The following is a 14,433-nucleotide window of genomic DNA, read 5'->3' as shown; positions in this document are numbered from 1 at the left end:
GAGAGAGAAGGGGACACACAGAGAGGCTCAGACAAGACATCAAACCATGTGGCTGGTAATGGGCACTAAGAAAGTCGCCCTCAGAGGTCCTGGGGGGGGGTGGCTTGTCTCTTAAAGGGACAGGACAGACCATTACATTCCCATCTCTTTTTTATAATAAAAAGGCGGGAGGTTAGCCACAACAAGTTAAAGAAATTGGGATGACAGATTCTTAAGACTTATTTATGGGTGCTGTCTTGCGGGTGAACCAGAGAAAGCTGTGTGCTAGTCACATCCTGGAGTAGCTCATCTCTTTGTTATTCTCTGGTGTTTGTGGTGTGGAAACATCTGGTGTCTCTTATACCTGTTTAAGGTGGATCCTTCAATTTGGCTCTCTGGAACTCATGAGAATTTTTTGGGTTTGTGAAAACCTAAGTTTTAGACATATGCATTGTATAAATAGTAGCATATTTATGTCAGAATGTCTGTGACAGATTTTTTGCATAATAAAAACTATCTTTAAGACTATGGAAGGCAGCATGAGAGAGAATTTTGATAGCTTGTATTTGTCCTTACACCTTTGTAACTTGCAGGTGTACACCTTAATAACTTGTATTTGTGTTTTACTGAAATTTGTTTGGTGAAGTTTTTCTTTTAAACTGACAAAACCACTCAGCTGTCAAACTGCATCAGAGATCTCTGAGAAGGATAAAATTTTACTTGAGTTATTGATTAAAAACCACAGAGAAATTACTTGGTTGGAACACAGAGCTACTCTTCAGGGTCCTCCATGGTTGCTGAATGTCATATTTGCCTTCTGCTGATTAGCGCAGGGCCTGCCAGGCTCCAGAAGATCCTATGGGCTAAGAAATCTGTAGGAAGATAAGCCTACCTTGACCTGAGCAGCTAGGCTGTCGATTTCAGGGATTCTGCCCACTGTCTGGTGTTCTTCAGTTTAGATGAAAGGCAATTTTTCCCAGTGGTCAGTGTTTGGCAATTGAGGCAAATTGCAGATGGATGTTGTTTTGTGCCCATCTGTCTTCTGTCTTCTTGGGAGGAAATAGAGTGCTGCTGCTAGGAGCCAACCTGTCTCTTTTTGTTATGAAAAGCTTTTTAATAATAAAATATTTAGATGTCATATTCCCCAGATCTCTGAGCAATTGAGGGCTGTTTACTGGATATAGATAAGTTATAACTACAGTGTAGAATCTGCCTGGAGCTGCTGCTGCTGCCGCCAAGATCTGTTGCTAACTTGAGATGTAGTGAGGTTCCATTGGACCACAGTGGGAAAAATTTCTCTATGCTTTGGTATATGTAGCTACAAAAATAATTTCTAAGATAATTTGTTGATGTCGTTGTTTTGGTTTTGGTTGTTGTTCTTAAAGTAGGAAACCCTTTCTGAAATATACTCTTAATAAGACAGGATTCATCTAACAGATTAACCAAGTTTTTGATCAGGACATTTCCCACTGAACCATGCACCTAGGAAGATAACAAGCTGATAGTCTGAACATAAATTATGAAAATCATTCCTTTTAGTTAAGTTTATGTGTTTACCACACATTTGTGGATGCCCACGAACACCAGAAGATGGTATCAAATAATCTGGAGATATAGTCGCAATAGTTATGAACTGCCCATTTGGGTGCTGGGTACCAAACAAGGCTCCTCTCCAGCAGCAGCAAGGCCCAGTTGTGCCACCATAAATTGGGAAGAAACCAATAATATTGTCCCAGGAAAAGTGTCTGCAGAAAAGTTCATAATCTCCTGCATTGTCAATGGGACCAATTCACATGCCCCAAGTTGCCCAGCTTCATTTAAGAGATGTGCTAACTGGCAACAATGACAATGAGATGTATGAGAATTTTTATGCAGTAAACATTATTTAAGAAGTATCCAGGTGAAGGACCATGAACCCTGAACCCCTGAGGTCCTCTCTGGATTCCATTGGCTGGAGCCTGTTGAGCAGAGTGGAAATGGGGGCACTGCAAGGACACCTTCCCTCCTCCCCACAAACCCTGGATTGTAAGTGCACTGGTGACCCACATCCAGAGTGCAGCATCCTCCTGTGGAGAGGTTTCACAGGTAAACAGCAGTATCCTGGAAGCCTTTCCACCCTGGTCCCCTGACTCACCTGGAGCAGGAATCCTCTACTTTGGGAAGAAAGCAGTTGAGTGGGAAGTTCTAGGCTTCCTCAGTCCTGAATCTGGATCCACTGATTTGTTCCTTCTTGCACATGGAGTTTGCACCTCGAATTTCCTGGGAAGTACAGAGCTTTAGCAAATACTTTCTGCTAAGGCAGCTGAACTAGAGGTACTTTAGCAAAAACATTTATAAAGGAGAAAAGTGAAACTAAAAACACTCATGGGTGACTGGCAGAATTCAAGGAGATTGTTCACTGACAGATAAATGTCATCTCAGGTTTCTCGGAATTTTCCACCTGAAAGAGTGCTGAGAACCTGCTGATAGTCGGGGTGGGGGTGGTTAGATTTGAAGCAATACCTTACATCCCATATTTGGGAGCCAGCTTGAGAAGTATAGGAGTAAGAATGCCTCCTGTGGTATTTTTTGGGGTTCATTTGCTTCGAAAGCTAAACACACAGAGGATTTAGTTACTCATGCTAACTCATCAAAGACTGTAAGAACTCTAAGACAGTGCCCACGTTTATACAATTCTGAATGCTGTAAACAAACTCCTTTCCTAGAACTTAATATTGAAGAAAAAGGACTTGGTATTGAAGAACAAGAAAGTATTAATGAAGATAGCAGGCACATGTACATTTTTGATGTGCAAAAGATTTTTAGCATGGATAATAACATCTAATTCTCACAAATAATATTCTTGCCACAAATAAATTTAGAAATTTATTAAAATAACAGGATCATTAAGCAAAATTTGACTAGAAGATCTCTTGTCCCTAATTATATACATACATACAAACATACCTACCTACGTACACACACACGATATTAATATAAAAGACAGCACACTGAGTTGTCTTAAGGTGTCCACACTTAAAGTGCCAAAACCACCCCAAATCAAAGGAAAGACAAAAGTCTTCAAAACTGTTTTGAAGCCAATATAGCACTTTGTCCCTTTATTTGGTTTCCTACACCCCCAGCCATGGTTTGTCTCCTTCTGTTACTATGCTACTAGTTTTTTTTACTATAAATTTTAAAGGGCTTTGTTTTATTTCTCCATCTTCCAGTCATCTGGTGTGTGTAAAAATATTTTCATTACAGAGTCATCACATGTCTGGTGTCTTGCTCTTTTCCCCTTAATAACATTTTTCTTCTTTTCATTTAAAAAATTTTAATTTCCATCTAATTTTCCCTTTAGGTTTCTCCTTCCTTAATTTCATTCATTTATTGGTTCTACATTTATTCTAAATAACAATACACTTGAAGAATTCTAAGGAGCATACCACAGAGAACCTTTGCACACCTGGGTTTATTGATGTGCTAGGCACAGCAGTCAAGTTGTAGAAACAACCAAAATGTTCTCCAACAGCTGAGTGGTAAAGAAGGCGTGCACACACATAGCAGAGTTTCGAGGAAAGTGGATGGAAATTTAGCTTATTGTGTTACAATAGATAAGACAAATATCTCATGTTTCCTCCTGTATATGACATTTATTATAATATAAATGTATATGCTACACATGGCATAGAAGTAGGGTAGAGAAAGGAAGAAGACAGTGGGCAGAGGACAGAGGATAAAGCTGGGGGAGAGGAAACAAGGTAAAATAACAAAGGGACAAGAGATGGACAAAACCAATGCTTCTCTACTATTGACTGTTAAAGAAAGAGGGAAAACTACATTAAATGGGTGAGAGAAATGAGTGACATGTGTGTGTGCTGGGAGTAGGGAGAGGTGACATGGCTGAAAGTGGATCAGAAGTTCTTTGAAATGTATCTAAATGCTAGGAAACCAGATGGTGTTTTCTCTAGACCAGTAAAACCTGTTCGCATTAGATAACCCAAAGATGCTTGCATCTCGAATGTTTGAGAATCCTGTAGAATTTAAGGGCAAATAAAATTGAATTTTTCTGGTTCTTTAAAAGTTTAAATGTCCTCTTTGTAGCATGTTTCTTGAGAGATGACTGTGTTGGTGTCCTTTCTCCAAAGGACAATAAAATTTCTAAGTATCAACAAAATTTCCCAACAGCTAAGGAAAACCATAGGCATCTTTACATTCTCAGTGCTCTAGAATAGTCACAGTTAGAGCACATTGTGATTACTAAGGCGTTGGCCTTGAAGATGTCCAACAATGACTGGTTACTGATAGAAAGGCCAAGGATCCAGAAGTTACTCAGTCTAAACTATCCCAATGGTCTTGACCTGAGTCAGAAATGACCTCTATAATCAACTGTACTACACTTGGCATCCTATTTTGCATCTCGGGCTTCTTATGATGAACTCTTTTTAGGAGAAAACTGTCACTCTCAGAGGCTGCAATGACCCTGCTCTGAGTCCAGCTTGAACAGAGACAAAAACAGCCTTGTTTTCAGCCACAGCAGAGCCAACCCTCCTAGAATTTTCTCCACAAGCTCCATCCTTCTGTATTAGGAACTCCAACACAGGCAGAGCTCAGTGCTGTCTGTCACTTAGAAGTCTCTCACACATCTGTCACGTCTGCAATCATATGTTCTCTCTATCCTTCATCTTACTTTTGTATGTGCTATTTTTATTTTGAAAATATTAAGATGTTAGTTAAATTAGTACAAATGAGTGAGATTATTTTGAAAATATTAAGATGTTAGTTAAATTAGTACAAATGAGTGAGATTATTTTGAAAATATTAAGATGTTAGTTAAATTAGTACAAATGAGTGAGATTGGCTTGTGTGTGACCACCATTTACCTTCTGCTCTCACCACTCCCATCTTCACTCACAGTGCCTACTAATCAGTTTCCTAGTTTCCGATTAACTACATACAGTGCAATAGTCCCCAAGGTAAACACACTGTGCTCTGTCTAATGGAAGACACAGAGAAGTTGGCCGTGTAAGAGCCCACTATCATCAGCTTCTTTTTTTTTTATTTCATATACTTTAAAATTTTATTCATTGACAATTTCACACAATTATATGATATGTTCTTATCATATTCCTCCTTCTACAGCCCCTTCTTGGCTTCCTCTCACCCCAAGCCCTACTTCTACCACCAAGCATTCACCCCACTTTTGAAATAAAAATGTCATTTTTCATTTTGGTTCTGCTTTGTGACCCAAGGGGTTTAAACAGGATCACATGTGTGGGTAAGTGGAAGGCAGCCAGTGGAGCATGAATAATTCAGCAGAGGCTGCAGGACCAAAGACTTTCTCTCCAGCAGCTCTCAAGAACCAATAGGTTTCCTGGGCAGGGCTGGCCCTATGTTCCCCTCCTCTACCTGTGACTATAGTGGAATTCCAATTGTGTTTTAATAAATAAAGCTTGCCTGAAGATCTGAGAGTAAAACAGTGCCATTGTTCAGTCTTAAAAAACCAGGTAATGCGCTGGGCGATAGTGCCACATGCCTTTAATCCCAGCACTCGGGAGGCAGGCGGATCTCTGTGAGTTCGAGGCCAGCCTGGACTACAAGAGTTAGTTCCAGGACAAGGAACCAAAAAGCTACGGAGAAACCCTGTCTCAAAAAAAAAAAAAAACAGGTAATGCTAACATACACCTTTAATTCCAGTATTCACACTAGTTGCCATAGACCAAGTACATGCCTTTAATTGCAGAACCAGAGAGGGTTATGAAATGGGAAAAACTGCTCTCAGACATAGTGTCATTCTGAGGTTCTTAGAGGCAGGCTCACTATTTCAAACTGGGGTCAAGGTAAGAGCCAATGACTGGCTGCTTTGCTTTTCAGATATTCTGGTTGAACCCCAACCAGAAACTCTGGTTTCTGAGTTTTTATTAATTGTGCTTCATGGGACCGAACATCAATGGCCTCAGTCATGTGTGAACCCTATGTTGGCAACCACGGATACTTTGAACTTGGAATGTCATGGCGATACCATAAGCACTGGATAGTTTTTCATGACTCCCATCCTCAGTGTCTGGCAATGACATTCCTTGAACACCCTTTGTGGGAAAATAGGGTAGCCTCCTGCCTGGGGAAGTATGCCCCATGCCAACTAGAAATGTTGCTGATGAAAATGCTCCTTCTGTTTGGATAAATCAGCAGTAGGAAATGTCATCCCAGCTCTCTGGCCACTGGCTGCCCGCACATAGTCAACTCTGCTTCCTTAAGACTAAAATAATATTCTCTTATATATTTTTATACAGTGGACATTTTTATTGGTAAAACATAAAATTTTCCTGAAATACAAGTTAAATTTATATCATCTTTCCAACCCTGTCCTGATGAAAGAAATTTGTTGGCTCCTGTACAAAATTTGGATGTGTTAATTGAGAATGATTCATTTCAGAGTCTATATAAAATTCTCCTGTTGATAAATATCTTCTAATTCAGTAACAAAACATAAAGATTTAAAAGTATGCATGCTGTAAGTTTTATAGTATTTGCAGCTTATTCTTGAGCCTGGAGATTGCTTTTAACAGTATACTTCGCTTAGCCTAGTGATTATTTTTCATCATTTCTTTGTTATATAAAAACACCTTCATTGTATGAAGTAATTTCCCCTTTGAAAGTTGAACCACATATTTTTAAATGTATTTCTTTAGTTTTTATTTATTTGTGTATGTGCAAATGTGTATGCATGTGGACATATGTGGCCAACAGAGCCTGCATGGAGGTCAGAGGAACACTTATGGGAGTCAGTTCTCTCCTTCCATCATGTGGGTCCTGGTGATCAGGAGTCAGGCTTGTTGTCAAGCACCCCTACTCACTGAGCCATTTCTCTGGTCCTCAAGAAACATTCCTACCAGGTATTGTTACAATCCCTAGATTAGTTGTTAAATACACATTTACTAATTTATGATTGTACACCAACTGTCATATCAATGGTCAGGTGTTTATGGTTCTTACATTAAAGGAGAGAGAGCAGAGTGTGCTTAATACTTCATGACACTTATGCCACATTTTGTGAACTGTACCTGTTGCACCATGACCTCCACTACAGAGAATGGTACCACTAGTCTGGTGTTTGCACTGAAGAAGTGAGCACAAAACCTACATATACCTGCCTCTATTGGTCTTTGCTTAACGGAGGTCTCTTACCACCTGTGGGTAGGTGTTCAAAAGTCCTTCTTCCTCTCCTAAGCGATGCCTGCCTACATGGAAAAATTTAGTCTGGAGATACGGAGACTGATGGGACTACGCTGTGCTGCCTTCTTCGCTTTCCTGCTTCCTCCTTTCTAGTGTTCGCTAACAATCTTGCAACCTATTTCGGTTTGCAATAATCCACCTGCCTCCTCTTTCCATACATGGGCTATACCACTGAGATTTAACTATTTCTTTGCATTTCTAATGATTTTCCCCTCCAAATTTCAGTACACAGAAAAGGTTTTTAATTAGTCAGTTCTGCTGGGGTACTGAAATTCTCCCTAATAGGTGAGAAGGTAGCATATGGAAGACACACTACAGACAAAGTCCGAGAAAATAACCCAGGTAATGCAAGAATACTAAGTTTGACTTCCTACAAAGTTACTGAGAAAGTGATTAAAATTGATCTGCCATATTACCCAAACTATAATTCTTCATGAATTTTCAAATGTATGAGAAGCCTTTTGCCTGGAAACTTTACTTAACAGATGACAAGGGATGACTGAACTTCTGACAGGATGGAGACTGATTTGACCATGTTTTTGTTGTTTTGCTTTATTTTTCTCTTACTGTCATCACTTCCTGGTACAGAAACAACTTTAATTTCAAGCCAATAATCCCTTATGTTTGGCTTCATATTCCTATTGTTAGACATGTATGTTTGGGAGACTTGAAGCAGCAACAGGGTGTTTCCCACATCCTTGTGGTGCTCATTTTTCCTGTTGTGAAAAATAGTCTGATCAAAGTAATCCAAGAAAGATTTCCTTTTAGGAAATCATAATCTGGGAGATGTTTATCATGACAGGGAAGCATGAGATTCAGGCTATATTGAGTGCCAATCTGACAGCAGAGAGCAATTATTACTGTTTCTCAGTTTGCTTTTCCTTCTTCATTCAGTCCAAGACCGAAGCATGTGGTATGACCCACAGTTAAGATGAGCCTTTCCATTGCTACGAAACTAATTGAGATCGTCTCTCCCAGACATTCCTAGAGGTTTGTTGCTTAAGCAATTCTAGAACCTGCCAAGCTGGCAATTAATATAAACATCCAAAGTCCACTCTTTGACAACCTGTTGCACATGCATCATTTTAATTGATTATCTTCCACTCTTTATCCCCATATACTCACAGCATCATAGAATGCAAAAATGAGTTCAGTTCACACTCAAAGGTCTTTAACCGTTTCAACACTGCTCATAGTGCAAGTCTTACCTGAGATTCTATTGTAGTCACTTAAATTGATATATTACAACATAAAAAAAACTGTGTAATTCCAAGATGCAGTAGCATAGAATAGACATTATTATTCCAAAATGGAAGAATGGGAGCATAGCAAGTAGTGACTATGTCAAAACAAGGTGAATACCCACATAGAAAACTCTAAATTTTGCACTTCCACATAAGGATGGAATTTGTGATGCAATCCTCTGGGTTCTAAAGAACCCTAGTCGTCCTGTCCCACCAGCTCTGAGACTGTAGAACACCTAGTCTTTCCCTTGTACTGGATTCATTCCATGACTGTATCTTTCCTCAATGGATTTCCCACCTCCCTGGAATCTCCAACATCTCCACTGAAACCTAGGTATAACCTTTGCAGTCTCATGTGGTGGCTTCTGGGAGATCTCCTCTCAAAGACTGATCCTGTCACACATTGGCTGCCCTCAACAGATCTCTAAAACTATGCAGCAAGACTGTATGTATGACCCCCTTAAACTTTTATGCCTGCAAAACCAGTGCCATATTGTTGCTGTTGCCACCGAGAGCTGTTGCTGACTTGAGATGTAGCCAGGTTCCATTGGACCACAGTGGGAAAAACTTCTCTATGTTTGGTGTATGTAGCTACAAAAATAATTTCTAAGATAGTTTGTTGATGTAGTTGTTTTGGTTTTGGATGCTGTTTTTAAAGTAGGAAACCCTTTCTGAAATATACTCTTAATGCAGGATTCATCTCACAGATTTATTTACAGATTGTATTTTTATAAGTTGGTGCCTTTGATGGGGTTGATTGTGCCTTCTAGACTAACTTCTTATCCTAATAAAGAGACTGGGATGTCACTCAGCAGCCGCCATTGCAAAGTCTAATTGTTGTAGTGTGTTCTGTTTTCCCCACCAGAGTACTTTTAAATTCTCATCACAAACGCATGCGGTCCACGGGGAGAACGCAGCCAACTGTGCCAAGAATGGAGCAAGAATGACCTAGAGTTCCCAGTGGAGTCCTTGTTTCCCTCTGAAATCCAAAGGGCCTAGCCTCCACTGCACATGTTCCTCTCAGCGTTCTGGTCTCCCAAACTAAAGTGCATTAGGTTCTGCTTACAGCCTTCCAGGGTTTTCCTATCCCAAGGTTTTAAGTTCATCCATATCTCTACTCCAAACTAGTTAAAAACACTCAATGTCAGGATTCTTGGTCTCTCTGGGAAATAGTAGTCACTCTCCATTTCAAAGACCCCTTATGGACCAGATTCCTGTCACATAACAAAGGTGACACAAAAGATTCACAAATTTTAATCTGCACAGCTTTTATTACCAAACAGCCTAACGTTTTTCTCATACTTTGTCCTAAAAAAAAAAATCTACTTGTTAATTTTTACAGGAGTTCTTCACAATGAATTATTTGTATAACTGGGGTACAATTGTCACACTTCTCCATTGGACCATTTTTCTTTTTTACTTACTCACATCCTTTCTAGAAATAATTTCACTATATTCTGACTGGTTTCCCACCTTACTATATAGACTATGTCAATGAAATTTGATGGGATTTATGGATGCCATTCTCTTGTATTTTTGAGCTAATGATTTGTATTTTTAATCTTGATTGTAACTGCTAATGAAATGATACTGACTCTCAACTCCAATAAGGTGGTGTCTCTTTGATTATTTAGCAATAGTGGGAGTTCAGACCTCATGCATAGCACTGCTTATTAAAGTAGCACATGCAGTTTTAATAACAAGGTATATAGTTGTGGTATCAAAATAATAGAATCCTAGCTTTATAAATCCCATCCCAGGAACTCCCAGGCTATTTCATAAAGGAGCTGAGAGCTTTTATCCCTGCACCCAATAATTTACCAGCTCCTGGTAAAACAATAAGGAACGCATCGCCAACTGTGTCAAGAATTTGTGCAAACAGTGAGGGTTTCTCTTTAGTTCTCTCAATCTCTTCTCTCAGATGACTTATTTCATTCATTAACATTTCAGACTTCTTTTTAAATCCTTCAACAAGAAGTTCTTCTTGGATCTGTAAAAAGAAAAATCCTCCATTACTCACATGCAGAATTTTGCATTTAACTTTAATTTACATACACTATCTATTTGACTACCACCTAAGAAGGGTCTTTGATATTTTAAGACATTTATACCTAAAAAGAGGAGTATCCACAGTTTACACATATTTAGGGAGAATTTATGAGTATCTTCCCATCGAGACTGTCCTAATACACACAAAAAAATTTCCCTTTTGAAGAGATTGCAGAAGGTAAGTGAACTAAAACTTACTCTCAATTATAAGGAGGTGTCTCTTTGATTATTTCATGAATTATGGTTATCCTGATCTGTATAGAACACTCTAAGATAGAACATATAGTTTATTTTATATCAGCTTACATGATGAATCAAACAGGCATAAATAAATAGTGCAATTTATGAGATTGTACCATGTTCTATTTAATTCTATCATTTTATTATATTTCATTTTTCAATTTAATTAATTCATCTCTCTTTTTGAATGCATTTGTGAGCACGTGTGTAAATGCATACATATGTATGTGTTTGTCCATATCTATGGAGGCCAGAGGTTGATGTCATGTATGTTCTTCAAATACTTCCTCCTTATTTTTTTATTAAATGTATTTTTTCATTACATATTTGACTATTTTGCTTACATGTGTATGTACCATGTGTGTGCCTACTGCCCATGGATATCAAAGCAGCATATCAGATCCCCTGGAATTCTAATTCTGGACAATATAAGGTGCCATGTGATTGATGGAAACTAAACTTGGGTCCTCGGCAGGAACAATAAATGCTCTGAGCCAACCCTACAGTCTCATTTTAAAGATAAAGTCTCTCCTTAATTCTATAGCTAGTTGATTCTACTGGGCTGACTAACTAGAAATCTCAGGGGTCCTCCTATCTTTTTCCTGAAGGTCACTGGTAAATGTCACGTCGTCTAGGTTTTTTTCATGGATTCTGAAGATCTGAATTAGTTGCTCATACATGTACAATGAGAACTTCAGTGACTGAGCCATCTCCCCACCCCATCCTCCTCTTCTGTTTTATACTGGGCTGAAATGCTGTTGTCTGAGGTTTACTGTCCTGCCCTGTTCCCACAATTGTTTAGTCCCAAAACAATCACACAAAGGTATATATTAATGATAAACTGATTGGCCCCTTAGCTTGGGCTTCTTATTAACTCTTATAACTTATGTTAACCCCTTATTCTTATCTATGTTAGCCAGATGACTTGGTACCTTTTTCAGTGGGGCAGGTCACATCTTCCTTTTACTGTGTCTGGGCAGGACTGGAGAGGAATGGGCTTCCTCCTTCCCAGACTTATCCTGTTCTCATTGACCTGCCTCTACTTCCTGTCTGGTTGTCCTGCCTATACTTCCTGCCTGGATACTGGCCAATCAGCTTTTATTTAAAATACAATTGACAGAATATAGATATTGTCCTGCACCACAACTGATATATTCACACTAGGTGGATCCACCTCATTTTCTTTGAAGAATAAGCCTAGAATCCTAAAGACTATTGGAAAGGGTCAACTGCAGCACAAGAAGACCATCCTAGAATTTCAACAAACAGCAACTCAGAACCCTGGGGATATTATTTATATACTTGAAGTCTAACCCTACACAGATACTGGCATCTTATGTGCTCAGAGCTTCAGTAAGGCCCATGTGAATTTTGATGCAAGATTCGCAGTTAAAGTTACAGTTTGAGACTGACGGTTCCCTTGTTGGGAAGTCACAGCACCATCTGTCTGGCACTGACAAACCCCATCTGCACTCACCTTCAGCTTGTGCTCTAGCATCTTCTCCTGCTCACTCAGAAGAGTCTCCCTTTCCTTCTCCATCTTCTCTTGAAGTCTAGCCATGTTTTCTTGGAAGCTTCTCTCTTGAGCTTCCATCAGTTGCTCTTGCTCCTCCTGTTTCTGTCTCAGCAGCTCTCGTTCCTTCTCAGCCACCTCCTTCTTTGACCTTTCAGCTGTTCCACAGATGTTCGAGAGAGGAAAGAAATCACAGTCAGAATGTAGCTACACTCTCCAGGGCTCAAAGGGAACCCTGTGAGTGCTCCCATTAGCCAGGCCAGAAGCATCATGGTTCCTAACATAATGGAAAGGCACCAATTAACTGGACACAAAATACAACACCAACACCCTATGTGTTTGTACATCTAGGAGATGTCAAATACCCAGCAGGAGGAAGTTCCTTATTCCAGAAGGATCTACCTCTCCACCAGTCAGACACTCTACCCTACCTGCTATGGCCTTCTGTCCTTCTGTAAGGGCTTTGTCTGAATTCAGGATGGAGTTCTCTACAGTACCCTGTGACTGTAGGAAGCTCTTGAGAACCTCATTTGCCTGGGGACCCAAGAAGAGAAAATACAATTTAGGCAGTAAAGATTAAGTCTTCTGCTGAGGTATTTATTGATAAATAAAACTCCTAATTTTTTGAGTCCTGTCTCACAAGGTCCATTTAATTCCATGGCCATAATGAAAGTACAAGCTTTTTCAGATTCAAAAACCCTCTGCCTCAGCCTCCTTGCTAGCTTCACTGCCTCTCTTCCCAGAAATGCTTCCTACCAGCTGCCCTAGGTTACAGTTCCAACCACAGTCACAAAGCAATTCCATGCAGTTCCACAGACACACAGTTTCTATTGGTTACCATGTTTGAAAATATTTTGTTTTCTACCTTCGTGGGTATTCCAAACTTTACAGCTAAGACGACATATACAGAAATGTCACTTTCTATCTTAGAAAGCTTAGCCTGGTATTTCTGGAAACACGCTTAGTTTTCTTTTATACAACTTTATTATAGTATTATTAACAAATGAAAATTCTAACTGTTTAAGACACACGAAGTTTTAATGCATTATATGTATTAAGGAAGCTGCTTGTTGGTCCAGGTCACCAAGAACTGAAATAACCACACAGAAACTGTATTAATTAAATCACTGCTTGGCCTATTAGCTCTAACTTCCTATTGGCTAGCTTTTACATCTTAATTTAACTCATTTCCATTATTTTATATTTTACCACGAGACTCACGGACTACCGGCAAGGTTTCAACATATCTGTATCTGGCAGAGGCTCCATAGCTTCTCTCTAACTCTGCCTTCCTTCTTTCTCCAAGCATTCAGTTTAGTTTTCTCCACTAAACTCTATTCTACCCTATCAGGCCAAGCCAGTTTCTTTATTAACCAATGGTATTCAGCATACAGGAAGGAATCCCACATCAATTATATATTAAGTAATTATTATAGTTGAAAAATTTATATATCAATTGACTGAAATAGTTACCTTTGTGTGGTAATAATACTTGAAATCAACTTTTTTAGCTTTTAGATATAGATCGGATTATTCTATGTATACTCACTATTTGTCTTTCTAAACTACTGTGTCTTATAGCTATATGTTCATATGTCTTGATGAATGTCTCACTGTTCTCTCTATTCTCAGTCACAGTAATCACCGTTGTACTCTATGTTAATGTGGCAGTTTACATGAGAATGGGTCCCATAGGCTCATATATTTAAATGAATGGTCCCCAGTTGGTACTACTATTTGGGAAGGATTAGGAAGTGTGGCCTTTTTGGATCAAGAGTGTCATTGGGGGCAGGCTTTGAGATTACAAAAGTCCACACCAGCCCCAGTCTCCTTCTCTGCCTATCCTTGTGCACAGAATGTGAAGGTCTCAGCCCCAGTGCCATGCCTGTCTGCTTCCCACCATGATGACTATGTATTACTCCTCCCAACTGTCATAAGTACCACATTGGGCTGCCATAAGTCATGAACCATCTTTTTGGGGTGACTTTTGCTGCAATTCTAGCTGTAGCAGGTTTGTGTGTTCCAGGGTAGGGGCATGAGAACTAGAAGTATTAGGTAAGAGGAACAGAGAAGAAAGAAACACAGAGACGCAGGATAGTAATAGAAAGGCAACTCAGAGCCGGGCGGTGGTGGCGCACGCCTTTAATCCCAGCACTTGGGAGGCAGAGGCAGGCGGATCTCTGTGAGTTCGAG

The 14,433-nt window shown here is 39.5% G+C and overlaps 1 protein-coding gene across 1 annotated transcript in view; it reads right to left on the bottom strand.

Annotated features, from left to right (window-relative positions):
• Positions 1 to 9,818: 9,818 nt before the first annotated feature.
• LOC101986388 (guanylate-binding protein 4-like) overlaps positions 9,819 to 14,433 on the bottom strand; it is a 15,705-nt gene continuing 11,090 nt past the window's right edge. Inside the window, exons 8-10 of the mRNA XM_026784137.1 lie at positions 12,672 to 12,774; positions 12,205 to 12,398; positions 9,819 to 10,428 (exon numbers count right to left, since the gene is read on the bottom strand). Of these exons, the coding sequence (XP_026639938.1) occupies positions 10,210 to 10,428; positions 12,205 to 12,398; positions 12,672 to 12,774 (516 nt within the window). The 3' untranslated portion in view covers positions 9,819 to 10,209. The remainder of the gene's footprint in view (positions 10,429 to 12,204; positions 12,399 to 12,671; positions 12,775 to 14,433) is intronic.

Source organism: Microtus ochrogaster, chromosome 21 (genome assembly GCF_000317375.1).
Source record: "Microtus ochrogaster isolate Prairie Vole_2 chromosome 21, MicOch1.0, whole genome shotgun sequence".
Taxonomy (NCBI): domain Eukaryota; kingdom Metazoa; phylum Chordata; class Mammalia; order Rodentia; family Cricetidae; genus Microtus; species Microtus ochrogaster.
This window is presented reverse-complemented; position numbering and strand designations above follow the sequence as displayed.